The sequence below is a fragment of the Moschus berezovskii genome, chromosome 21, assembly GCF_049115385.1.
Source record: "Moschus berezovskii isolate FMDL1 chromosome 21, NW_MosBer_1.0, whole genome shotgun sequence".
Classification (NCBI taxonomy): domain Eukaryota; kingdom Metazoa; phylum Chordata; class Mammalia; order Artiodactyla; family Moschidae; genus Moschus; species Moschus berezovskii.
In genome coordinates this window covers 43139667-43167545 of record NC_142480.1, presented here as the reverse complement: position 1 = coordinate 43167545, position 27879 = coordinate 43139667, and the positions used below count along the sequence as shown (strand labels likewise).

At 47.6% G+C, this 27879-nt stretch overlaps 1 protein-coding gene across 3 annotated transcripts in view; it reads left to right on the top strand.

The window, feature by feature from the left end:
* CEMIP (cell migration inducing hyaluronidase 1) overlaps positions 1 to 27879 on the top strand; it is a 159330-nt gene that overhangs the window by 94659 nt on the left and 36792 nt on the right. For all 3 annotated transcript variants that reach the window (XM_055417952.2, XM_055417951.2, XM_055417950.2), the window contains 10 exons: positions 160 to 306; positions 821 to 959; positions 1696 to 1932; positions 6151 to 6330; positions 9532 to 9602; positions 10362 to 10457; positions 11038 to 11159; positions 17023 to 17155; positions 17949 to 18140; positions 25885 to 26060. In XM_055417952.2, coding sequence (XP_055273927.2) covers positions 160 to 306; positions 821 to 959; positions 1696 to 1932; positions 6151 to 6330; positions 9532 to 9602; positions 10362 to 10457; positions 11038 to 11159; positions 17023 to 17155; positions 17949 to 18140; positions 25885 to 26060 — 1493 coding nt within the window. The remainder of the gene's footprint in view (positions 1 to 159; positions 307 to 820; positions 960 to 1695; positions 1933 to 6150; positions 6331 to 9531; positions 9603 to 10361; positions 10458 to 11037; positions 11160 to 17022; positions 17156 to 17948; positions 18141 to 25884; positions 26061 to 27879) is intronic.

Below are 27879 nucleotides of genomic sequence, written 5' to 3'. Positions count from 1 at the left end.
AGGGGTTCTCTTTTCTCTCTAAGGCCCTGCTTTTAGCTCTAGCAGGGAGGAAGCCAGAGCCAAGAAAGCGCATGATAGCTCCTGCCACCCCATGATCTGTGCCATCCTTGCTGGGGAGGTTGGTGGATGGCGGCAGTGACACCTCTCTGTACTTGGCAGGGTCAGCTGAGTGCCCTGACCAGTGGCCTGAGTTGCAGCCCTGGAACCCTGGCCATGACCCAGCCCACTGTGTGTACATCGGCCAGGGCAGAGCCCTGTTGCTCACCTCTTCTGCCACCGTCTACTCCATCCACATCTCAGAGGGAGGTAAGCCAGTCTCCTTCCCCCTAAACTCCCCATCCCATCTCGCTGGTCTGCTGCCTCTGAGCCCAGCAGATAGATGCAGGTTGCCATAACTTTAGATGGACAAAACAAATGTCACATGCTTAGAGCTCAGGTCAGAGCATCTGGTTGTTGGAGATAACCATCAGCTCTGAGCACTGGAGGAATGCCTTGTCAGAGTCCAATCTTAATGAAAGAAGCATTTATAGAGGAAACTCCTCATTGGTGCTCTGAGCAGTTCCACTTATCTGACTTTCAGATGCTTACTCATTGAAGGCAGAGCACACAGTGAAGGCAGAAAACCACGCAGGCAATATTTACCCATCGCAAGACAGAGAAAAGTAAACATCACAAGCACAGCAAACACAGAAGTACATGAAGGAGGCCTTCTTGCCTGCCTGGAGGAGATGGGGGGCTTGGGAGGTCTGCCTGTCTCTCTGCTCAAATCTTATCACTAACACTTGTGTTCTTCAACCTCACTCCATTCCTACCTTTTCAGGAAAGCTAGTCATTAAAGACCAAGATGAGGCCATTGTTTTGCGTACCCGGCACATCCTGATTGACAGCGGAGGAGAGCTGCATGCTGGGAGTGCCCTCTGCCCTTTCCAGGGCAATTTCAGCATCGTTTTGTATGGAAGGTGGGTAGACGGTCCCCACGCTACCGTGAGTAGCATGCCACCCTTGGATCTGATGCGGGGGAGATTGTCCATAGAAGAGAGGAGGGTGAGACAGCAAGCCTTTAGTGCAAGAAAGGAATTCTCATTACATCCTGCCAGATCACAATCACGAGCAAGACAGACACTGGTGATTTGGGTGAGTTGGAGAGGTACACGAGGTATTTTATTTACTGTGGCTCAGGTCTGGACTTAAGTTTCAGAAACCCCTGCCAGCCTTTCAGCTGCTTTCTAATCATGTCATGGCTCAGGGAGTCTCTGTGAATGTTTATTAATAGGCTCTGATGGACAAGATAAAGAAAAATTCCAGGCAGTATTTGCCTCTGGCTGTGCTCCATCATCAAGCAATTGAGAGTTCTCAGAAGTGGTAGCCAAGAATACACAGGGTATGCAGTAGTTGTCCAGGTGATTCCACATCTGATATGGACCAAAATATAATGCACTTAGACCTGGAAAGAAGTGCCAACATGTTGACTGTTGATGAGTATTTCTGCTTGGCCTGTTGGACTCATTTTGTTCTGGCTTGGGACTGTCTTGGTTGTTCATGTTATGTCTGTGTCTACTGATCTTGGGCAGTCACCAGGTGTGATTGGTTCTACGGTGGCCACAGTGGGAGTCAGCAGCAATGCCATCCCCTCTGGGCTAAGCAGCCACTAAACAGAGATGTTGGCCGACCACAGAGAGCCGTTTTCTCTCATAGGGCTGATGATGGCATTCAGCTAGACCCCTACTTTGGCCTCAAGTACATTGGTGTCGACAGAGGAGGTACCCTTGAGTTGCATGGACAGAAGAAGCTCTCTTGGACGTTTCTGAACAAGACTCTTCACCCAGGTGGCCTGGAAGAGGGAGGCTATTTTTTTGAAAGGAGCTGGGGTCACCGTGGAGTCATTGTCCATGTCATCGACCCCAAATCAGGAACAGTTATCCATTCTGACAGGTAAGGTTTGCCTTCACATCAACACATTCATTCATTCAACACACACTTATGGACGTGTGTCCTAGCCAGAGGCCACTCAGGGTGCTGAGCCGTGAGCAAAACAGAAATCCTTGATCTCAAGGAGTTAGGACTCTCCTTCCTGAGGCATCTTCCTCGTGAGCTGAATTGAACAGGAACAGGCACATTCATACACACATATCCACATGTACACACAGCATAGTTTTAGGCTGGGATCATCAGTAATTAGGGGGAAGACATAGGTGGTGCAGAGTAACTCAGGAAGGTCATCTTACATCACGTGGTCAGGGAGCCTAGTGTAAACAAGAGACATTTGAGCCGAGGACTTTGGGGTGAGGCTGAGTCAGGGAATGATTGTTCAAGACTGAGAGCAGCAAGTGCAAAGGGCCAGGGCTGAGAAAGTGCGTGATGTTCTCATAGGACGGAAGGGCCAGCAGAGAGGTGGGAGGGCAGAGAGTGATGGAAACGACATGCAGTGATGTCGGAGTTTCAGGCAGAGGCAGGTGTGCGGCCTGGGAGGCCCAGTGAGGAGGTAGGTTTTATTAGTAGAATGCAAAACCACCAAAATACTTTAAGAAAAAAAATGATCTGATTTAGCCATAACTATGGAGAAAGAAATGGCAACCCACTCCAGTATTCTTGCCTAGAGAATCCCATGGACAGAGGAGCCTGGCAGGCTACATACAGTCCATGGGGTTGTAGGAGTCGGACACAACTTAGCAACTAAGCCACCACATTTACATTATCCCCTCCCTCTTGGGCCTTCCTCCCACCTCCCCTGCCCACCCCTCTAGGTCATCACAGAGCACCACTCTGACCCCCTGCACTATACAGCAGCTTCCCACTAGCTAGCTGTTTTACATATTGGAGTATGTATATGTCAATGCTACTCTCTCAATTCGTCCCACCCTCTCCTTCCCCTGCTGTGTCCACAAGACCATTTTCTACATCTGCATCTCTATTCCTGCCCTGCAAATAAGCTCATCAGTACCATTCTTCTAGATTCCTTATATATACATTAACATATACTTACGGTTGATTTACATTTTTGTACAGCAGAAATGAACACAACTTTGTAAAGCAATTATCCACCAATTAAAAATTTGTAAAATTAAATAAATAAAATGAAGTAAAAAATAAAGAAGAATACCTTCTAATTTGAAAGAATTGGCTACTCTATAGAGAGTGGATTGTTTGCAGAGAGCTAAAGTAAAGCTCAGGACTTCCCTGGTGGCTCAATGGTAAAGAATCTGCCTGCCAATGCAGGTGACACATGTTTGATCCCTAGTCTGGAAAGATTCCACATGCCATGGAGCAACTAAGCCCATGCACCAGAACTATTGAGTCTTGCTGCAGAGCCCAGGAGCTGCAACTACTGAAGCCCGATTGCCCTAGAGCCTGTGATCAACAACAAGAGAAGCCCCTGCAATGAGAAGCCGTGCACTGCATTGAAGAGTAGCCCCCTGCTCCCTGCAACTAGCTAAAAGCCCACGCAGTAACGTAGACCCAGCACAGCCAAAAATAAATACATAAAATTAATTTTTTAAAAGGTAAAGCTAGCAGAGGTGGTTCAGAGGCTTCCACATGGTCTGGGCAAAAGATGTCACTGGCGAGGATTCAGGTAGAAGCAGCGGCAATAGAAGTGGATGGACTGAAGAGATATTCGGGAGGCAGACACAGCAAGTCTCTTCTCCCTGTCCTCTCTCCAGGCTTGGGTGTGAGCTGGTAGACTCTGCAGAGGCTGGACCTGACCAGTAAGTTCCCAGGGCTTCTTGTTCAGAGCCTGCAGAGGCCAGTCCAGGCCACTTGGAGAAAAAGAGACATGAGGAATGGCACAGCTGTCCTGGTGCTGCTGGAGGATTGGGATATTGAATTCCTCAAAAACAGGGCAGGAGCCATGAGCATCCATAGGAAGGCAGCAAGAACTGGCTATGATATGGTGTAGGCTGGCCCATTCACCTTGCTCTCCAGTGAATATCAGTAACAATAATACAGTCACTTGACTTTGTGCAAAACCCTGTGTTAACTGCTTTCTCCACCATATATAACTGAATCTTCATAAATGCCCTGGGAGGTGATTCTGTTTTTATACAGATGAGAGCACTGAGGTTGAGTGAGGCTAAATTTGCTCAGAGACTTCCCTGGTGGCTCAGATGGTAAAAAAAAAAAAAAAAGAAATTTGCCTGCAATGCAGGGTTTGACTCCTAGGTTGGGAAGATCCTCTGGAAGAGGAAATGGCTACCTACTCCAGTATTTTTGCCTGGAGAATCCCTTGGATAGAGGAGCTCAGCATCACAAGGCTTGGGAGTGTTGGAGCTGGGATTCAAACCCAGATCTGCCCAGACCCTGAGTCACTAAATTGCCCCCATGGGTCCCCTGGTGACAGCCACCTGCTTGGCCTAGGGTGGAGCAATCCTCAGCCCAGGGGTAACGCAACCAAGATGCACTTGATTGACACAAAGGCTATCAGAGAGCTCCTCCCTTCAGAGGAGAGAGAGTGGTCTACTCAACTGTGCTCTGACTCCTGGATGCTGCTTCTTTCTTAAAAATTTTATTATACTCAATTTATTCTTATTTTAGTTTTTGTTATTAACTCTTATAGTTGCTTTCCAATCTTGTATTAGTTTCTGCTGTGAAGCAAATTGAATCAGCTATACATATACATATATCCCCTCATTTTTGGATTTCCTTCCCATTCAGGTCACCACAGAGCACTGAATAGAGTTCCCTGTGCTGTACAGTAGGCTCTCATTAGTTATCTAGTCTATACACTGTAGTGTATACATGTCAATCCCAATCTCCCAGTTCATCCCACTCCTTTTCCCCCCTTGGCATCCATCTATTAGTTCTCTACATCTATGCCTCTGTTTTGCAAATAGGTTCATCTGTACCATTTTTCTAGATTCCACATATCAGTGATATAATATGATATTTGTTTTTCTCTCTCTGACTTACTTCACTCTGAACGACAGTCTCTAGGTCCATCCACATCTCTGCAACTGGTGTTGTTTTGTTCCTTTTTATGGCTGAGTAATATTCCATTGTGTATATGTACCACATCTTTATCCATTCCTCTGTAGATAGACAGGTTGCTTCCATGTCCTGACTATTGTAAGTAGTGTGGCACAGAACACTGGGGTGCATGCATTCTTTTGAACTCTGGTTTTCTCCAGATAGAGCGCTGCTTCTTAAGTAGTACAATATGGATTACTTGTGGCAGCCAATCAAACTGAATTCATCATTGAAGTGGATAATGAGATGTTATACTGATAGCTGGTGTGGAGATTCCAAAGTCAGGATGTCTGCTCCTTCCTTGTCTCCTTTCGGTAAAGTATGAGTCAGTGGGCTCAAGAATCTGACAGCTGAAGGTGTCTGAGTAAAGATATTAATAAACACTAAACACACATGGAAATGCAGGCTATGATCCCTTGAGACCTGGTCACCTGGAGGTTACTTGCATAAGGTTACTCGGAGAAATAAGAACTTAGATCAGCTTTGGGGAGGTAGTAAGCATTTGATTGGCTGGAGAGAAGGTTAGAATGATAGAGTGAAGGCAGGAATGGGCTTGTGGTATGATCATGAGACCCTGAGATATGCTAGGATTGTAGCAGATGTTTCATGGAAAGGTCAGTAGAGAAGGAAGGGGCCTAGGTGGGGGTCAGACAAGGTTATGGAAACAATTAAAAGTAAGTTTGAGGACCCCTGAGCATCCACACATTCCCCCCACCCCCATCCCCTAACCGCCTTTGTTTTCCTTTTCTCAAATCTTGGCTATTTATGCTGGTTTATTTTTCTAGATTCCTTGTAGAACTATTTTGCTTGTTAAGTTCCAAGACAAATTTTTTTGGAATTTCCATTGTCATTGTAAAAACTCTTTATACTTAATAAATATGCTTTATATTTAGAGTTGGGATCATGACAAAATTTTATCTTTCCTTTGTAAATTCTTGTTACCTGTGGTGTAGGTTTATTGAGATCTCCATTTCATAGCTGCTTTATATGTATGAGGATGGATTATCTTTGACAAGTCTCAGATGATTTTTTTTTTTTTTTGCTGTAATAAAAGCTCTTTTCTTCAAAAATCATGACTCTTGACATTTTGGATGGCACGTTAGCTGTCTTACCACAGGTAGGTGCTTAGAGCTCTCTTTTTGCGCTGCTGTTAGGACTATTAATATCCCCTCTCCCTGTCCCTTTCAGATTTGACACCTATAGATCCAAGAAAGAGAGTGAGCGTCTGGCCCAGTATTTAAATGCTGTGCCCGATGGCAGGATCCTTTCTGTTGCTGTGAACGATGAAGGCTCTCGAAACTTGGATGATGTGGCCAGGAAGGCAATGACCAAACTGGGCAGCAAACACTTCCTACATCTTGGATTCAGGTATCGGTCATCACTTCCATCACTTCCCCAGGCTCCAGAACACTAAAGCAACGCTAGCCCAGACAGACTTTACCTAACTTTTCTTGGTTTCCCCAGGCCCACGTGACCCTCAAGGGTGACCCTGGAGGATGCAGGCACACATATCCATCTGCATTGGATGTATTATGACTTGTTTTTAAAGCAAACCTAGTTTTTCTTACAAGCATATTCCACTCTTCAAACTTCAAAGCTCTCTGTGTATATAAACTGCTTCATTCAATCAGTCACTTACTAAATATTAATTGAGTATCCACTGCAGGTAAGAGCTGTGCCTCAGATGTACAAGGAATGATCATTTTCATTTCCTTTGGCAAAGGGATCATAATGTGCCTTGGGGGGTTGGCAGACATCTGTATAGAGCCTATATGAAGTGCCTCTGCCCTGCCAAGACCCTCCCAGCAGAAGGGGCACTTTGATGTGCTCCAGGGCGAGTTCTGTTTGCCTGGGTTTGCAGCATCATGCCTGATTCTGGCGGTGCGCACGCTTTGGCACCAAGATAAATGTGTTATGGTTTATCCGACAGTAGCCACACCTTTGAATCGTGTTGAATCAGATCTCGGTTTAGCGGAAAGTTGAGATCATCTTTCCTGTGGCTGTTGGAGATAGAGATGCCCCGCCCTTCGGCTCTGCAGAAGATGGGCAAGATGGGGGCAGGCCAGAGGCTCTCCTGGGCTCTGAGCAAAGCAATTTTACTGACTGGGTGGAGTCCCCCTGAGCAGAAGCCGGGCTCCGGGTTTCAGGGTGCGTTTTCCACCTGCCCCTGGGCAACTCCCTCTGGAAGGATTTGGGCAGGAAACTTGAGCAGCCAAAGATGACAATGACACTGTAGTATTGCAAAGCTCCTTTTGTTGATAAAAACTGAGGGCATTGCTATTTCATTGTCATATAAGCCAAAAGGTCAGTTTGTTAATCTACACCGAGAGGTAGAACCACAAAGAGACTGGCTACATATGGCCTCAGCAGAAGGGCCAAGATCTGGCATCCAATTTGTCCTGAATCTTGAGTCTTGGCTGGACCTCCTCCTAGGTGATGGCATGCAAATGACTCACCCTCTCTTTGAACTGTCCCCGTGATGTGTAAAATGGGATATTTCAGGAGTCAGCTCAGAGGACTCTGGGGAGGGTAAAGGTGATGATATGAGCAAAGTATTTGCCACTGTGGGTAGCACAGAGTAAAACTCAATGAACATTAGCAACTCTTCTTGAGAGCCATGGAAAGGATTGTTGTTCAGACACTCAGTTGTATCTGACTCTTTGTGACCCTATGGACTGCAGCACACCAGGCTCCTCTATCCATGGGATTGTCTAGGCAAGAATACTGGAGTGGGTTGCCATTTCCTCCTCTAGGGGATCTTCCTTATCTAGTTATTGAACCTGCATCTCCTATATCTCCTGCCTTTCAGGAAGGTTCTTTCCCTGCTGAGCCACCAGGGAAGCCCCAATGTATGACATAGGCAGTATCAATTCAGTGAGGGAGAATGTGGTTTGTTCAGTAAACATATTTGGGTATTATTACTTTTTTAAAAAGAGATCAGTGTCAGAGACAGGAAAACAAGCTTTGGGGATGCTAAATGTGCCTCCAGCTCTTAATCTATCTGTTGATTTGAATTGGTGATGTAGGAGTGGAGGAGAGGCATGTGGGTCCTCTCTAGACATCCATGTGACCTGAAGCTGATATTTTCCCTTTTCTGCTGCTTATCTTCCTTCCCTGTCTTCCACTATCTCCTGGAGTTTGCTCACACTCATGTCCATTGAGTCGGTGATGCCATCCAACCATCTCATCCTCTGTTGCCTCCTTCTCCTCCTGCCTTCAATCTTTCCCAGCATCGGGGTCTTTTCCAATGAGTCGGCTCTTCATATCAGGAGGCCGAAGTATTGGAGTTTCAGCATCAGCCCTCCCAGTGAATATTCAGGGTTGATTTCTTTTAGGATTGACTGGTTTGATCTCCTTCTGTCCAAGGGACTCTCAAGAGTCTTCTCCAGCACCATAGTTTGAAAGCATTAATTCTTCAGTGCTCAGGATGGGTGCTCTTAATATGTTCTATAAGTAAAGGAGATACATAGGCAGAAATTAAATTGTTACCGTTCATTTGTATATAGACCCACTTTGAATGACAAACTCAGAGCACTTAAAACCAGCAGAAGATCTGAAACTTTGGCCCATTGTGAGTTCGTTCATCCAGGAAGTGATTATTGAGCAGAAATTGAAATAAAGCACCAGGAAGGGACTAGTCATACTGAGTTCTTGCGGGAAGTCGTGAGGTCTTGCGGGAAGTCTTGAACTCTCAAGGGAAGGCAGACATAAAAGAATTGATGACGGTGTGTGAAAGAACAAGAAGGGGAAGGAAGAGAGATGAAGTTGGCAAGGTGGGCACAGGATGGCCTTTTGCTCAGGGCCGAGAAGCTTACTGTTTATCCAAGTCAGTAGGCATTGAAAGATTTTAAGCAAGTGTGACACAGTCTAATCCCCAACCTCAGTGAACCCCAACCTTTGATCTGAAGATGAGATAAAAAACAAACAAACAAACAAATATGAGCTATTGATAGCTCATAGTAAGAGCGGGCTGGCTTAGGCATTAGAGGTTGGATAAAGGTGGATAAGAAAAACTCCCTGCCTTAGAGCAGTGCACATTTAGATGGAGAGAAGAGTGTGCAACTTTTCAAAATCAGACCCTTCTTTTTCCTCCTTCGCTCCTCATGAAAAAAACTCATCTCTTTCCTTCCCAAGGCCCAGTGCCGATTGCTGGGGACTCAGACACATCTGCCCAGTTTTCCTCGAGCTTGACTTGGGAGAGAAATAACCTTTCTCCCTTGGGGCGTGTCTCCTTATTTTCCTGAAGGACTCAGAGCTCTTGCTTTAGGACCTCATTGAGCCTGGCAAGTGGTATATGGGTCTACGGGCTTGTTTGTTTGTGATTCATGCCCCATCTACTGCCAGAATGGAATTGCAGAGGCTCAGGATCCACAAACATCAGGCTGGTCAGATGGCCTTTCAAATGGTTAGGAAAGCCAGGCTTGCTGAGAAAGGCTCTTGTTCTTTTGGAAAAAGGAAGCCCAACCCGGGAACTCATTTCCCCAAACAGCCTCACCATGACACCATGTTAACTCCAGTACAGGCTCAGACAGGTGAAAACTTTGCTTTTTGTTGTTGTCTTTTTTTCAGACACCCTTGGAGTTTCCTAACTGTGAAAGGAAATCCCTTTTCTTCCGTCGAAGACCACATCGAGTATCATGGTAATAAATGGCAAAAGGCCATTCCCCCCTGGGTTTTTCTGACCAATAGGCTCAGGGGCTTTTTGAACCACTCTCCTCCCAGATGGTGCAGTGGTAGAGAATCTGCCTGCCAATACAGGAGACATAAGAGACGCAGGTTTGATCCCCGGCCTGGGAAGATCCCCTGGAGGAAGGCATGCCAACCCACTCCAGTATTCTTACCTGGAGAATCCCATAGACAGAGGAGGCTGGCGAACTACAGTCCTTGGGATTGCAAAGAGTTGGACATGACCAAACACACACCCTTCTCCTTCCCCAGAATGTGGCTGATCCATCTTCCAACACACTGTTGAGTGACTAGCTGCTTAATGGCCAGGTTACATGAGTGGCAAAAGTCCATACTGGTTTAAGGCCGATCACTAAGATAATGTTTACATTTGCAAAGAGATCATCATTGGTTTAATCCCAAACAAGTGACACAGGAAAGATGAGAACTGGATCAGAACCAGCAGGAGTAATATTTTGATCTAAAAAGATGCTTTGAGGACTTCCCTAGCAGTCTAGTGGTTAGTGGTCTGTGATTTCACTGCAGGGGACATGGATTCCATCCCCGGTTAGGAAACTAAGATCCCACATGCTATGTCTTGTGGACAAAAAAAAAAACAAGTAAGATGAAGAAGTGCTTCAAGATCTACATGTGCAGGGGACTTTCTCTGCCTTAGCATCACATCTTTCTTAATTTGGGGGTCTGTGTGGTTTCTGATGCCTCCTCTTTGATAGGACACCACGGCTCTGCTGCTGCCCGGGTGTTCAAACTCTTCCGGACAGAGCACGGTGAGCTTTTCAACGTCTCGTCATCCAGCGAGTGGGTTCAAGGTGAGGAGCTTGGGACCCCTTGGTAAAATTCCACAGTGGGATAAAAAGTCGGGACTTTGCAGAAGGAGAATTTTTCTTTCCACCAGTAAGACTGCTTGGCAGCTGAGAGCTGTCTTTAACCTGGGTTCAGTGGGGAATAACCCAGAGGGATATGCCCTTTCACGGAATGCCTCTTCTGTGCCAGGCGATGGCACTGACAGAGAATGTAGACAGCAGTAGGCCCTGGCCTTCAAGGAGCCCACACACGGGAACATGGAGGGTGGTGTGGAAAGCAAGAATCTTCACGAGCACCCTCGGACAATGGGTTCATGACTGGATCTCATCTTTCTCCTTTTGGCAATAATGAAGAATATCTGTTGCTTTTATAAAATAAGATAGTCAATAAGAGGCACTTGCAATGAAAAGTTGGGGGAGGTGGGGAGGTTGGCAGATGGATTACAAGCCTCTGGGAGCCAGCCTGGTGAGAGCCTGGACATATGGTATTTGATTCCCACTGGGCTGAGGGTACTTGGAGGCTGCGCCCAGCATAGCCAGTCTCAGCACCCTGCTTGCCTGACCCTGATCTTTGCTTTCTGCCCAGATGTGGAGTGGACAGAGTGGTTCGAACATGACCAAGTATCTTACACGAAAGGTGGAGAGAAAATTTCAGACCTTGGGGTCACTCACCCAGGGAAAATCTGCAATCGCCCCATTGATATACAGGTAACCAAGAAGTTATCAAGGCTTTGTCTTGAAGAAGATGCTGTAGATCACAAACTCTCTTACTATCTGAGTGGTATGAGTCTCATGGCCCTCCTGTGATGTCGGGAATGCCAGAGAGTAGTGTTCTTATTTTAAAGACTGACCTGGAAGCTGATTGTCTGCTCCAGGCCTCCCACCCGTGACTTTCAAAGCCAGGATTCAGATTCTCTTCTGGGTCCTGCTGAAGAGTTCCTTTTCTGTCTCCTCAACCCGCATCTTCAGCCATGGGTGAGGGTGCCAAATGCGGGGAGTGTTTGACCTTCTCGGCTTCACGCACCCATTCATTTCTTTTGGGGCTTCAAGTTCACAGGGTGTAGCTGGAATTCAGGTGCAGGCTGAGACCAGCCCAGGTGGAGAACACCCACAGCCTTGTTCTCCACTTAGTGAAAGTCAGCTTTCACAGAATGGACAGTATTTGCTTGGGATCTTCACTTGGAGTTAACTCTGTTCAAAGGGGATCTGGGCTTCCCAGGTGGTGCTAGTAGTAAAGAACCCAGGAGATGCAAAAGATGTGGCTTCAATCCCTGAGTCAGAAAGATCTCCTGGATTAGGAAATGGCAACCCACCGCAGTATTCTTGCCTGAAGAATCTCATGAACAGAGGAGCCTGGCAGGCTACAGTTCAGGAGGTCACAAAGAGTCAGACACAACTGGGTGACCGAGCAAAGAGGACCCAGGCTTTCTCAGCTGGCTCCATCATGCAAGGGTGGCACAAACGGGCGACTCTCAGAACTCAGTGGCTCAGCTGGTGAGCGCTCAAAGGAGAATAGGAAAGACAGAGACACAGGCAAGAAAATGGAGTTTATTTCCTTATGCCTGGTCTTCTTCCAAAACAAGATTTGGGGCCACTTAAATGTCTGATAGAGAATTTGGCTTCCCAGATGGCTCAGTGGTAAAGAATCCTCCTACCGATGCAGGAAACGCAAGAGATAAGGGTTAGATCCCTGGGTTGGGAAGAACTCTTGGAGAAGGGCATGGCAACCCACTCCAGTATTCTTGCCTGGAGAATTCCACGGACAGAGGAGCCTGACAGGCTACAGTCCACAGGGTTGCAAAGTGTCCAACATGCCTGAGCACACACACACACGCGCGCGCGCGTGCACACAGACACACACACACACGCAAGAATTTGGAGTCACTTCAGGAAGACCGTCTCTGCCCATTTTATCTTCTTTCAGCCAATAAAAATAGCAACATTTGTATACCACCTTTTCTCAGATTATCTAACCTCAGGTCCCAGATCATCTGACTGTTTCACTCCTCCATATCCCTCCACCCCCAGGGCATGACTTCTGCCCTCTGCCTTGCAATATAGAGGGACCGCAGGACAAGGGACCACCTTTCCAAGAGAGGACAGTCGGTTCTGCGGTCAGGAAAGGCCAGGGGAACCTTTCTCATTGTTTGGCCAAGGCTATCCGTTCACATGGCTCCAGTGTGTTTGAGAAGGATTTACCCAGATTCCATTACACATTATAGGCTCTTCTCGGGTCCAAGAGAATCAAAAAGTGCTGACTCCCCCAAAGCACATACTTCTCAGATTTAACTTTAATTTTTTTCTTGCAACCCTGCATGTTCCAGCTCTAATCCTAAGAGCGCCCCAATTGGATTCCTCCAGTTCATTTGGCTACAGGAAGTCCAGTCCTATACCAGGGCTGATCCCTCCTCAAGCATTTCTGGAAATCCTCGAGGAATGTGTCCATGCTCTGCAAATCCCTCCCAGTGCTTGCTCTGCCAGCTGTCTGGCTCCAGACCACTGTTGTTGAGAAGACCACTTCTCCATGCCAGGAAAATAGCTTTCCTTAGGGATTTCTTACTCTCAGGAACTTTGCTCCCAGCTGATATGAACTCTTCCCAGAGAGTGTCAAAGCACCACTAATCCCAGGCTCAAACAGTCTGTAAAACTTTACTGAAGGCTTGGAGACAGCAGAGGAAACCAGTGAAAACATACGTATTTTTCTCATATGTCATACATATAATAGTATATGACTGCTCACGTCCCAAGTGGCTCAATGGTAAAGAATCTGCCTGCACTGCAGAAGACTCAGGTTTTATCCCTGGATCAGGAAGATCTCCTGGAGAAGGAAATGGCAACCCACTCCAGTATTCTTGCCTGGAAAATCCCATGGACAGAGGAGCCTGGTGGGCTATAGTCCAAGGGGTTGAAAAGAGTCGAACATGACTTAGTGACTAAACAACAATAACAACATGACTGCTCACCAACTCAGTAATCCCAGACCTTCCATGGGGACCCAACCCCAGACTCTGTAACCACTAGTCTGCCACCACACTGCAGGGCCCATTTACTTTGCTGAACAGTAGAAACTAATGCAACATAGTAAAGCAACTATACTCCAGTACAAATTAAAAAAGAAAAGAAACAGAGGAAGTGCTCTATCCTGAAAATGTCAGGCTCACCTCTTTTCTCGCAATCAACCTTTTGTCAGTAGTGGCCCCAGCCTTAGCCAGAGCATTTCTTTATAGTCAGCAGAGGCAATGAGGTAGAAGATACTCTGGGTTTTTCTGAAGTCAAAAAAGCAAAACCAGGCTTATGCTATGTTTACCACAGGTGAGAGAAGCAAGATTTCATTTTCTTTATCAATAGAGTGTGAGACACATCTGCCAGGAGCTAAATGCCCAAGTTAATTAACCCACCAGAGAGACTGAGACAAAACTGAAATGCCCAGGTGCCTATTTTTGCCACCATGGGAAATCACAGGTTACTGGGGTCACTTGCCACCTCTGATCACCCTGAGGGCCCCACACAAGGGGTCCCTGAGATACCTGTCATCAAATCCTTTGGAGGGGAGGGGCTGTTAGGACACTCATCACTTGGGCAGGATGGTGAGTTGGAAAGAAAAAAGAAATAGTTAGGACTAGCACAGTTGACCTCAACTCAAGGAAAGTTTTTCAACATTTGATCATTTGTGATTCTGCAAAATCAAGCCCCAAAACCATAGTCCCCAGTTCCCATGTCCTCACCCTTCTGATGGTTCTCCTGGGCTGAAATCTCCTTGCTTCCCACCTCCTCTCTTAAAACTGACCCGCCTTTCAAGGCCTGTGGAACCTAATGGACTCACATGGCCTCTGGGACCTGTGAGGTACCCAAAACGCCAAATTTAAGGTGGCACTGCCTCCCAGGTGCCAACTCTGCACTCACATGACCCTGGAGAGTGAGTGCTGCCTTAAATGTTGCACCCTGGGTTCCTCACTAGCAATCTTGGCCATATCTATCAGTCAAGCTGTTTATTTTAGTGTCTCAGTTTCCTCCTAAGCAAAAACGGAAATAAAAATTGTTCCTTCTTGGGATTATTTTGTGGATTTAATGCAGCAATACATGAAGCTTCTGACCTACAGCGAGTGCCCATAATTTTCTTATTTTAAAATTATTTGCTTATATTATTATTTATTATGATGTTGCTTGTTTAGTCGCTAACTTGTGTCTGACTCTTTTGTGACCCCAAGGACTGTAGTCTGCCAGACTCCTCTGTCCATGGGATTTCCAGGCAAGAATACTTCAGTGGGTTACCATTTCCTTCTCTAGGGGATCTTCCCGGACCAGGGATCAAACCTGTATCGCCTGCATTGGCAGGCAGATTCTTTACCACTGAGCCACCAGGGAAGCCTATGACATTGCTAGTTATTTTATAATTATTATCAAGAATAACAATCACATTGTATCTACTTAAAGTGAAGATCAAGTTCACAGAACAGTGGGAAAGCCCTTTTTACTCTTCTTATCCAAAACTGAGGTCATTCTTATGATTTAAAAGGGAAAAAAAGAAAAACAATAAAATTGAATAGAGGTTTTCTTGAAATTTTTATTGGATGTTGTACCTTTAAAAATGTCCAACTCCCCTGGATGATGTTTTTAGGCTCAGGTCTCAATATTCAGGGATGTCCTACTGAAAAACATGCTGGCCTCAGGGGGAAAGATCTGGGAATCAGAGGAGTGGGCTTGACAGTCAGGTGACCTTGAACTTGCACCTAAATCCCTGTGAGCCTTCGTGATTTCCTCTAAGGGCGAGTCGGCAGTGCCTGCCTCTCTGCTGCAGGAACCACCCCAGATAAGGACTGTGAGCGTGTTGCCTGCAGGAAAGGGCTGAATTTTCATTCTGGCTAAACTCACATTTCCACAGCTCTCCTCCCAAACCACAGACAGCGGATATCTGCTGGGTTCAAAACAATGTTTCCTAAAAGTGCCCCCCCGCCCCACCTTTTTAGATCGACTGTACTTCGCTTTCCTATTTGCCCAGCCCTGGCCCCTTTGGTCTTTATGCCAAGAAGGACAACAGCTGCGGCACTTGCTCTAAATTGCAAGTCTCTGATGACAGCCACCATCGTGGTGCAGACACACCCCGGCCCAGGGGTGAGCCCCAGCTGGCAGGGACCGTGCCCTCCTCTGAACCCACTCCTGAACCCAGCTCCTGGCCTTGGAGCTGCCATCAGCTGAGACTCTGCTGTGTGCCTGGCCCTGGGTTGGATGCTGAGATCAGGGAAGAAGCAATGCCTGGCCCTTCCAGAGCCCACCACCCCCCTGGTAGGAGACAGACACTGAACACAGGACAGTAGGAACAGCAGCGCGAGGGGCTGCGAGGCACCGCTCTATCACTGGATGAGTCCAGATTCAGATTCTGGCCCTGCCTCTTACCAGTTGTGTGATGCTGGGCAAGTTACCCAACCTCTCTGAGTATGTTTCCAGATCTGTAAAACCAGCATCAACCTCATAGACCTCAGAGCCAGGAAGAGGGAATGCGATAATGTATGTTAACAATGTATGGAACTCGGGGACTTCCCCGGTGGCCCCCAGCGGTTAAGATTCAGCGCTTCCAAGGCAGGAGGTGAGGGTTCATCCCTCGTCGGGGAACTAAGATTTCATGTGGTGCACAGTGAGGCCAAAAAATAAAAAACAAATTGAAAAAAAATGTATGGAGCTCCATAACTACAAAAGGGACTCTCAAACTTAACTTCCCATTGGAATCGCCTGGGGCCATTCAAAGTTCTCATGTCCAGGTTGTACCCCGGACACAATCAAATCCGAGACTCTGAGGATGGGGCCTGGGCATGAGCATTTTTTTTTTTTTGGTGGCTGCACTGGGTCTTCACTGCTGCATCGGCTTCTCTAGTTGCAGAGAGTGGGAGCTACTCTAGTTGTGGTGTGCAGGCTTCTCGTTTTGGTGGCTTCTCTTGCTGCCAAGCACAGGCTCTATGCACTCAGGTTTCAGTAGTTGCAGCACACGGGCTCAGTAGTTGCATCTCACCGCCTCTAGAGCACAGACTCAGTAGTTGGGGTGCACGGGCTTAGTTGTTCCGAGGCATGTAAGATCTTCCCAGACCTGGGATCAAATCCGTGTCCCCTGCATGGGCAGGTGGGTTCTTAACCACTGGATCACCAGAGAAGTCCCAGCAAGAGTATTTTTAAAGACTCCCCACAGGATATGGAGTCACATTTGGGCACCAGCAGATTGATCCAATGAGTCTTCAGTAAATGTTGGCCACTGTGGACAAGTTGTAGAAAGCAGCCCGCCCAGCTCTTAAAAGAGCAAGTGCTGGCGATAAATGCTCTGTAAACCGTTCCCGAGTGTAGTCACTCACTGGTTTGAATACCAAATATGGTGGGACCCCAGGCAAGATGTTTATCCACCCTGTGACTTCACGATGCCCTTCTTAGAACAGAGAAGGGGAAACGTTAGAATAATAGTCTAAAGCCATTGTAAATAAGTTTTGCAGCAGCAATTTTAGACTTGTGAGTATATGTTTGTAACATTAATCATCACCTTTCTTCTTTACAAAGAGAAATGACTTTGTAATTTCTGTGCCATTCCCAGGCCACTACATTGGATGGAGTCAACCTCACCACTGAAGTTGTCTACAAAAGAGGCCAGGATTATAGGTTTGTGTGCTACGACCGGGGCCAAGCCTGCCAGAGCTACCGTGTGCGGTTCCTGTGTGGGAAGCCTGGTAAGCAGCCCCTTACTGGGGACACACTTACCTCCGTGGCTTGGTTCCTCCAGCTGGCAGCTATGCACTGAGAGTTTGGGCGGCGGAGTCAGCCGCCTCCGGGCATCTCAGTGACATGGTGCTCCTGCCAAGTTCTTGATGGAGAGCCCTTCTATGACACAGGAACCATGGGAGGGTCCTCGGAGTTGGCAGGAGCCAGTGGAGCCCCACCCTGCCCATACGCCTTTCAGGAAGGGGAAGGGCCTACTCAAGGCAACCAGGGTGCCGTGGACAGAGCTGACCTTCCTGCAGCCCGCCCCCACAGAGATACGCAGCCCATGGCCTCTCTGGATGCTATTATTTTAAACCCAGTTCCCGAGGTGCTTGTTAGCAGGGGTTGGAAATGGTCGGTTTCTTCTCGAGGGCACTTGGCCATCTCCAGAAGGCAGTCATTAGGGATGGGAGTTTTTTGGAAGGGGAGGCTGACAGCTACTGTAAATAATAGTTGAGAGAAACTATATTTGTTTTACATCTTTTGCAAAGTGGGTGTGGAGAGACAGCCCCATTTAACTCCAGCTAAGGAGTTAGCGGAAAATTCCCCTGCCCAGAGCTAATGAATGGCTCTTTTCTGGTAGAGTTTTTTGATGACTTAAAAAAAAAAAACCCATACCAAGACTGGTTCGGGGCGAGCCTGGTGATTTGGGGTTTGGATAGGCAAACCTGGCATTTACTGATTTAGGGAGGGTCAGGGAAGAGGTGGAAGTTTGCCAGGAGCAAAGGTTTATCTCTCAGTCTCTCCTATTTTGGGTTACAGTGAGGCCCAAACTCACCGTCACCATCGACACCAATGTGAACAGCACCATCCTGCATCTGGAAGACAATGTACAGTCATGGAAGCCTGGGGACACCCTGGTTGTTGCCAGTACGGATTATTCCATGTACCAGGCAGAAGAGTTCCAGGTGCTCCCCTGCAGAACCTGTGCCCCCAACCAGGTCAAAGTAGCAGGTAGGATATTTGCTTACCCCTTCCTAGGCTAGATGAAACTGAAAATTGCTAGGCTTAAAGTTGACTGAAATAAAAGCAAATTTGTATCAGTCAGCTATAGCCATGATAATGCTGCATAACAACAACAACAAAAATTTCTTAAAATTTCATGGCAAACTTTTATTTCTTACTAATGCATCGACAGGCTCTGTAGGGTTCAGCTTTTCTAGACTAAACTTGGTTCCAAGGGTTGGGTTCGGGTCAGTTCCATGTGACTCTCATTCTTCCCAAGGACATATTATTATTCATGGTGGAGACGTGAACAGAATCATAGGCGGACTCCTAAGGCCTGCCTGAGCTCCAAACTTGAACCCTCTCACATCTGCCTTCCAATAGATCATATCGTCCAGCTCAACGTGAAGGGGGAACTCTATTTCTCTCATTAAGACAGAGAGGAGGGAGTGAATATTTGTTAGCAATAATTTAACTTACTACGAAAATGTAAATGTCTTCTTTCTCTACCTTTTACATTTCCTTTTTCTTCTAAATCTTGACTTAAATGCCCTGGTTGTTTATGTTATGTGAGGTTACTGGGACTATAGATGGTTAGAGGTAAAAAGGGTGCTACCCAAATGGCTCAGTGGTGAAGACTCCACCTGCCAATGCAGGAGATGAGGGTTTGATTCCTGGGTCAGGAAGATCTCCTGGGGGAGAAAATGGCAACCCATCTAGTATTCTTGCCTGGGAAATCCCATGAACAGAGGAGCCTGGTGGGCTACAGTCCATGGGGTCACAAAGAGCTGGACACAACTTAGTGACTAAACAACAACAAAGACGTAAAAAGAGACCTTGCTTATAGTCCAGGTCAATTATTCTTTGGGGGGAGGAGTCATGTATTGATTAGAGTTGTTGGTTATAAGCAGCAGAATCCAATTCGACTACCTCAAACAAAATAGGAATTAATTGGGAAACTATTCAACTTAGAGAGCTAAATAGAAGCTGGGCAGTCATGCTGCAAACAAGGACCAGAAATAGGGCAGCTTCAGGGGTCTGGGGTGCAGGAGTGCATGGGCAGCCTCCTTAAGGCATCACTATTTGCATGTCCTGGGACATGGTGGTCGAAAGTTACCTTCCAGGGAGATAGCATTGATTGGGTTGATGGCTCACGTGCTCACCCTCTGGCTAAGACACCATCATTAACTGTCCTTCGAAGACTGCATTGCATGGATACAGTCACTCCCCAGAGGAAAATCGAGATGTATTAGCAGAGAAAGGAAAACCAATACTAGGCATTAAAAATATCAGCTGCTATGTGTGGAATCTAAAAAACAGGTACAAATGAGCTTATCTACAAAACAGAAATAGAGTCGCTGATGTAGAGAACAAGCTATGGTCACCAGGGGCTAAAGAGCAGGAGGGATGAATTGGGAGATTGGGCTTGACACATACACACTGCTGTGTATAAAATAGAGGACTGATCAGCACCTACTATACAGCACAGGGAACCCCGCTCAGTCCTCTGTAATGGCCTGTATGGAAAGGAATTTTAAAAAGAAGGGATGTGTGTGTCTGTGTATATATATATATATATATATATATATATTATATATATATATATATATTATATATATATATATATATATATATATGAAATGGATTCACTTTGCTGTACAGCAGAAATTAACACACCACTGTAAACCAACTATAACCCAATAAATTTTTTTTTAGTACATCAGCTGCCACAGGACCATTGTACCTAGAGAACTATTAGAATCTGGGGGTAGAAGAATACTATGGATTGAGAAAGTATAACCAACATATTGAAAGTATCTATTATCTTAGAAACAAAACTACAAAAAGGAAAATTTGACACAGTCTTTTTGGCTAGTGGGAGTGTGCTTGAGAAAGAATTTGGGGGCTTTCTTCTAAGTGCAATGGCTTCTTAGACTTCCTAGCTTCCCACTTACAGGATGGCACCAAGGGAAGCAATTCCTAGTGAGTGCCAGACCCTTCGGTCTTCCCTGGGTGCCTTCTGTGGCTCCCGAGGACAGTAGACACAGGCCTTCTGGGATGCCAGGTGTCCTCTGGGACGCTTGGCAGGAGTGGCATTCAGACATTTGAGCTTTGTCACTGCCCTCTGTGAGGTGACCCTGATTCTGGGGCTGCCCTTGTGGCTTCCAGCGGGGTAAAAGCTTGCCCTTGAGGCCCAGCCTTCAGGGAGGGAGAAGAAGGAGCACCCCTGGAAGAGGCCCTGGTCTGTTCACACCAGCCCCCATCTGTACCTCAGTGTGGGGCACCTCTAGACCTGGAGGAAGATTTCAACATGAACAGGACCTAACAGGGCAGCAGGTAGTGCCACGAGTGACCTTGAGAAAGGGAACCGTGTGATATGAGGGCACGTCTGCCTCGCCCCACAGCATGGTTCAGGGGTAAATGATCGAGCGTGGCTCCAGGTGGCAGTGTTTGACCAGTGGTTCTAGGAGCTTCTTGAAGATTGTTCAGGCTGGACAGAGTGTGAGATGGGGCTGCTCCGGGTCCTGGGAGGACCAAGGAGGAAAGAGTGAGTAGGGAGGCGTGTACCCCTACGTCAGGACCCTCCAAGCTCCTTTGGTTCATGACTGCCCATGTCTGTATCTCCAAGTCCCACAGTCCAGCCTCCCCTGTTCCCCCTTAAGCAAGGATGGGACCATCTTGCTCAGAAGTTTTAGGACTTTTGTGAAAACAGCAATTCCAGTGAGAAAAGTCCCAGGGAAAGGTATCTGTAAGGAGTGTGTATGTGTCTGTCTGTCTGTCCTGGGGAGGCCCTCATTTCTCCTCTTCGACTCCAAGCCCATTCTCTGGCTGTGCATCCCCCATTGACATGGAGCAGGGACTGCAGCTGTTTTGTTCTTTTCCAAAATGGCGCCACCACCATTTATTGGTGACCATTAGTTACCAATCAGTGTTCTCCTCCCCAGCCTGGCTGCAGAGCGGGATGCAGCCTTCCTGGCTCCTCTTTCCTCACTGCCCCCAAATTCCAGTAAACAGGCCTTTTTGCATTTTAAGGCTTTTCTGATGGGAAACAGATGAGGATAACAAAGTCATGAAAACGTGTGAATCATCTAAAAAAAAAAATTTCCAAGTTTTGCCAACCACAGTGCGATTCTCAACACCTCCTGACATGGCAATAGGAAATGTCTTCAATTTTCTACCCTGTTTTCATTCTCCACTTCCCACTTTGCTTGTAACCACCCAATATCACTCACACACACTTTTAAGTAATACTACTGTTAATTAGTAATAACATTTTTTCAGTTTCCTACAATATGCTAAACACTTTACATGAACCATCTTTCTCACTCTCCATGATAACATAACAAGGTGAAGGCTACTGTTTTCTCATCTTCATGAAACATCTTCATTTCTTCATGGAAATTAAATGTCTAGACTAATGCTTTCCACTATGGTAGCCACCAGCCACTTATGGCTGTATAAATGTAATTTAAATTAATTTAAAAAAGGGAATTCCGTTCCTCAGTCATACTAGCCAGATTTTAAGAGTTCAGTGACCCCTGGGGCCAGTAGATGACACGGAGGACAGCATGCCCTTCATCTCAGAACTTTCTGGGGATTGCTGCTGTTGTAGACCCAACAAGTCTGCTTGGAGGATATAAGCCAAGATCCAGACTCAGAGCTCTCAAGTTCAAAGGCTACGTGTTCTCTCAGCATCTTCATTCAAAGATGACTAGACAGGAGGAGGAATCTAGGGCACTCTATAGCTTAAATCTGCCTCTGCAGGACCCTCCAGCCCAAGTCCCTCTGGGCTTGTCCACATGGTCTGAGAAGGGCAGGCCCCACTGCCCCCTCCCCCAGAATCCCAGGATCATGCTAGGTCGGGAACCACATGCACAGGGTGGAAGATCCTCAATGTCCAGTTTTCTCTCCAGCCCAGAGTGTCCTGTGCCATGATTGCGCTGTAGCGAGGGGGCATTGTAGAACCTGGCCAGCCGTAGGTTGAACACTCAGAAAGCTCAGAGTATTTTTCCTGTGTGGGTCCCTCTGCACCCCACGCCTTTCCCACCCCTCCTCTGTGCTCACAGCCCTTCTGAATGATTTGGGACAAATCCGGCTTGGCCATGCCTGCCTGCTTTACCCCACACCCCCAGTCCAACCGCTCCACCCCCGCTCTCAATACCTGCTTCCTTTGGCCTTCCTGTGTCAGAGCTTAGAGAAGGAAGGGAGGGTGGGCGGAGGCCGGCTGGGAGAATTCTGCAGACAGGACAGGATGCTGAGAAAGCAGAGTGCACAGCTTCCCTGGCATCGCGGCCTGGGAGCGGCCTGTGAACACAGCGGCAGGGCAGATAAAGCAGCCGTGAGGTCTGTCAGAGCCCTGATAGGAAGCCCCGTGGCAGGCGGGGGAGGAGGTGGTGGGACTGGAGAGTTCGCCCAGCTCTCAGTCTGTCTTCCCACCTCTTCTCCCAGGACTCTAATCAACACAGCGCCTCCATCCACCTGGAAGTGCCCCCTACCCCTGGCTTCTTTCCCTCCTCCACCCCTCCACCCCAGCCCATGGAACCGAGAAAGCTGTCAAACCTACTTTCTATGAACGCCCATCATAAGTGTGAAGCCAATGGTGGGAGCCATCAGGCCAAACCTTTGCTTGGGAATAGCTGCCATGCGTCACTTGTGTCACACTAGCCCCCTACCATGTGCCCAGGGCTGTTCCAGGCACATTTCCTGGATAAATTCATTTCACAACTATCTTTGCCTTTTGAGATGTGTGCTATGATTGTCTCCATTGTATACATAAAGAGTCTGAGGTTCAGGGAGCTTAAATGACGCGTTCAGGGATCCACAGCTTCCGAGTCAGATTCAGAATTCTGAGTCAGATTCCGACCTCAATAGCCTGGCTCCAGAGCCACAGTCCTCCCCATCCACGGTCTCTCCCCTCCAGTTGTGTTGAGACTGAATTCCTGAGGAGGGCCCTCGGCCACCCCCAGGAACAGAAACCTCTGGTTTCCATTCTGTCTGCACATCATTTTTTTTTGGCCATGCCACTCAAGATGGGGGATCTTAGTTCCCTGACTCTAACCTGCTCCCCCTGCATTGGAAGCACAGAGTCTTAACCACTGGACCATCAGAGAAGTCCCTGGACACACCATATTTTAAAGTGGATGCTGACAAATCGAGAGGAGCCCCCTGAACTCTCAAATGCATACACTCTGAGGGGTAGTTGGAAATCTGGGGATGCATGGCCTGGTTTCTTGGCTCTGCCGAGCACTGTGGGGACCCCAAGATGTGAAGGCTGATGTTGAGGATGGTTGGGGAAGACTTCACTGAAAAGGAGCTAGATCTTGAGGAACAAAGTGATTTGCTCCATGGACAAAGGGAGGAGGCTGTCCTGGCCAGAGAGAGCAGATTAGGTAAAATCTCTAAGATGTAAAAAAGCAGAGGCTCGCTCGGGGTAGGATGGGTGGTGGGGTCTGGCTGGAGCAGAAAGGGCCATGAGGGAGTGATGGTGTATAAGCCCACAGGAGTCTGGGTTTTACTCTGTCCATCCTGCGGGTGTCTGGGCAGGGTGCTGTGCTTCTTGGAGCGATGTGCGAATATTACCTTGGGGGCAAAAGAGACTTGGTTGATGTCCTTAAGTTAAGGCTCATGAGATGGGAGGTGAGCCTGGATTATCTGGGTGGGCTCGGTGAAATCAAAAGGGTCCTTAAAGTATTTATTTATTTATTTTGGCTGTACTGGATCTTCGTTGCTGCATGAGCTTTTCTCCAGTTGTGGCGAGCAGGGCAACTCTCTAGTTGCAGTTGCCATGCATAAGCTTCTCATTGCGGTGGCTTCTCTTGTTGCGGAGGCTTCTCTTGTTGCAGAGCATGGGTTCTCGGGTGTGCGGGCTTCAGTAGTTAGAGCACTTGGGCTCAGCAGTTGCGGTTCCCCCGCCTCTAGAGCACAGGCTCAGTAGGTGTGAAACATGGGCTTAGTTAGTCCGCAGCATGTGGTATCTTCCCCAGGCCAGAGCTTGAACCCACGTCTCTTGCCTTGGAGGTGGATTCTTTACCACCGAGCCACCAGGGAAGCCCAAAACGGTCCTTAAAAGAGAGAAATAGGAAGGTCAGAGTCAGAGGGAAAGATTGAAGGCAGGAGAAGTGGATGAGGATGAGATGATTGAATGACATCACCGACTCAATGGACATGAGCTTGAGCAAACTCCAGGAGATAGTGAAGGACAGGGAAGCCTAGCATGTTGCAGTCCAGGGGTCACAAAAAATCAGACATGACTGAGCAACTGAACAACCCAGGAACATTGACCACTATCTGGATCTGCAAAAGGCCAGGAGCGAACTCTCCCTGGAACCTCCCAACAGAACCGGCACTCTTGACTTCTGACTGTATGGTGGAATGGATTTTGGACTTCTGAACTCCATGACTGTCAGACATTTCTGTTGTCTTTGGACTTCCCTGACGGTCCAGTGGTTAAGACTCCGTGCTTCCACTGCAGGGGTCATGAGTTTCATTCCTGGTTGGGGGACTAAGATCCCACATGCCACATGGCATGACCAAAAAAAATAAGAAATTTCTGTTGTCTTAAACCACTAAATTTGTGGTCAGTTGTTACTGTAGCCAGAGGAGGCGAATACCAATTCCAAAGGGAATATTTTCTCAGCTTTGCCAGGCACTGGTCTCACATCTTGAACTGAGATGCTTCAAAGAAACCACCACCTTCCTGAGTCTGCAGAAATCCAAGGCAATAAACATCCTCCAAAAAAGTTCAGACCCACCCACAGGATGTAAGCTAGGTGAAGGACTGGACGGAGGAGCCAGCCCTCCCCGTGGATGAGAGGGCAGGTTGAGGTCACTGTCAGTGGGTGCTACTCAGGGCTCAGTACCACCACAGCCTTTGCATATGGGCACCAGTGGTATCAAGGGGCTGAGCTCTGCGTCCTGCTGCTCTAGTCAAGGTCACAGTGAAAGCCAAGCGGTGTCCGTGGTATGGTTCGGGCTGCAAATCATCACAAGAGATTGTTGCTGTCTATAATTACATCCTCGGAAGAAAGAGACGGCATCTAGGGGCCATGTCAGCAGCCTCAGGGGCGAGCTAAATGTAAAGGCAACCTGTTGTTTTTGTTGTTGTTCAGTCCTCTGTCTAGTCTGACTCTTTGCAACCCCATGGACTGCAGCATGCCAGGCTTCCCTTTACTGCAGTGGCTTTGAAGAGGGGGTTTGTCTTGTGTCCATAAGAAACCCAACTGGTAGGCAGTCTAGGGCGTGAGTTCTGTGGGATCATCTAGAGCCCAGGTTTCTCCCCTCTGGTTGCTGTGCCATCTCCAGGGTATATTCTCACACAGGCAAGGCTGGCCCACCACCAGTGCCCACATCCCAGCCCCGGGTGGGGGGAGCGGGAGCCACCTGCAGGGTGCACGCATTGCCTCTGCTCATCCTCTGACCACGCTGACCTGCGGGGAGGCTAGGGAGTATGGTTGTCCCGGTGAGTCTTGTGTCAGCTAAAATAGAAGTTTCTAGTACTGACAAGCAGAAAGGGGGTAGAAGTTAGGGGACAAATAGCCATTTCTGCCATGGGCTTCAGATGTGAGCATTCATGGCTGGCTCTTCATCCCGGCAAGTAATTTCACCTCCCTGGGCTTCACTCTTCTATAAAATGGGGCTCAGGGTCACGGACAAGCCCATGGACCATGGAAGCAGTGGAAGCACCTGGTGGGTCCTGGGCACAGTGGATACAAGCAGCACCTCTGATGCTCCTGCTTCCCCTCTTCTGCCCTAGGCAAGCCGATGTACCTGCACATCGGGGAGGAGATCGACGGCGTGGACATGCGCGCCGAGGTGGGACTCCTAAGCCGGAACATTGTGATAATGGGGGAGATGGAGGCCGAGTGCTACCCCTACAGCAACCACCTCTGCAACTTCTTTGACTTCGACACCTTTGGGGGCCACATCAAGGTACGACGAATCTACCTAGCAGAGTCCGTCAGCCCAACCAGGAGGATTCGCACGATGCCATCCTGGAGGCAGGGGTGCTTGGTAGGGAAGGGATTGGGAGGCAAGGGGTAGGATCAAGAGAAGGGTACTCTCTGGAAGCTGGAGGAGTCTTGTGTATTATCCACCGGTGTGCAGTTCCATCTGTCAGTACTTGGGGATGAGAGAGATGACGAGGAATATCTCCTACTCCCCAGGCATGTGGCACCCATCACACTGTGCTTCCTGCCTTCATGGTTTTCCATTTTCAATCAAGGCTTTCATTCCCTTTCTTCATTAGTTAACCCTGAGGACTTTCTAAAAGAAGGGTCATTTAACTCACACAAAGTCACATTTATAATAGATCTTTCCCAGGTGGTGCTAGTGGTAAAGAACCTGCCTGCCTATGCAGGAGACATGAGAGACTCAGGTTCGATCCCTGGGTTGGGAAGATCCCCTGGAGGAGGACATGGCCACCTACTTCAGTACTCTTGCCTGGGTAATCCCATGGACAGAGGAGCTGCAAAAAGTTGGACAGGACTGAAGCAACTTAGCACACACACACACTGTTAAAATTCAGAGAAGGTGATAAGCAAGGGAGAACTAAAAGTTCTAGCTTCACATTTACCTGTGAGTTTCCCAGTAGAGATTCAAGACCAAGGCAGAGATGATGAGCTACAGGGGTTCTCATTGTGCAGCAAAGAAAAATGGTATCAATTCACTGGAGTTCATGTTTTCCTAACATTCAGCTCATAGGGGAATTCCTTTAGCATCTCTCTATAAGGTGCCTGTACCTGGCATATTGAATATCCTAAGACATGCCAGCCTTCTTCATGAAGCCATTGCTTCCAGTGATTTGAGGTTAAAACTGGTAGAATAACAGTAGTACCCTGGAGATTTGTAAAGATAATTCTTTTGAAGGTAAAATCATATGCTCTAAGGATAAGACATTTTTAGTAATCTAACAGAAAGGAATAATTGAGTGAAACAGTTCATCATGGGGTCCCTGCTGGCATAGGTAAGACAATTTTTTTTTTTTTGTCACAGGGGTCTATATAATAAGATTTCTAGCATCTCCGGCCCCTGCTGATTAAATTCAAGCAGTACATCCCAGTCACTGCAACCTCTAATACCACTTCTACATATTTCTAATCAGTGTCTGGGGAGGAGTGGGGGAAGGGGTGGTAGTATAAAATCATTAGAGAGATTAAAGCCAAAAAAGCAGATTTATGTCACTCAGGCTGCTACAATCCTGTTTCCCATCTTGAGAGTAAATCCCTGAGTGACCAGAGCACTCCTTCCCACTTTGCCCAAATTAGACGCAGAATCATTCTTAACACAGCTCTCCAGGGCAGCCACTGCTAGAGTCGGCATTTCAATGTGTACCTGTTTTTGGAAGGAATGGCTAGCATGTCCTGAAGTCATCCTTCCCTAGTGGAAGTTAGCAGAGCTCAACCTGGGGCAGGAGTTGTTTTGAACCGTGCTTTCACGGTGAGTTCCTGGAGTATAGACATTCATTGCGATCAAGTGGGTCCCTTGAAATGTGTACGAACGGCTCTGGGTGTACTATGACATAAGCGTGTGGAACACCCTACAGCTCACACACACACTGCTAGAGTCACGGGCTGATGAAGACCCCAAGCTCAGCTTCCCCTTCCCCCAACCAGAGAGGGCCTCACATGGTGGACCACACCCTGGGCTCTTACTGCCCCAGGGCCCATCCTCTCTTGGACTCCCTAACTCTCCTAGGGCACACTTCTTGCTAGCGTCCCCCAGGTTATCTCAGGGTTACCCCTTTCTCATA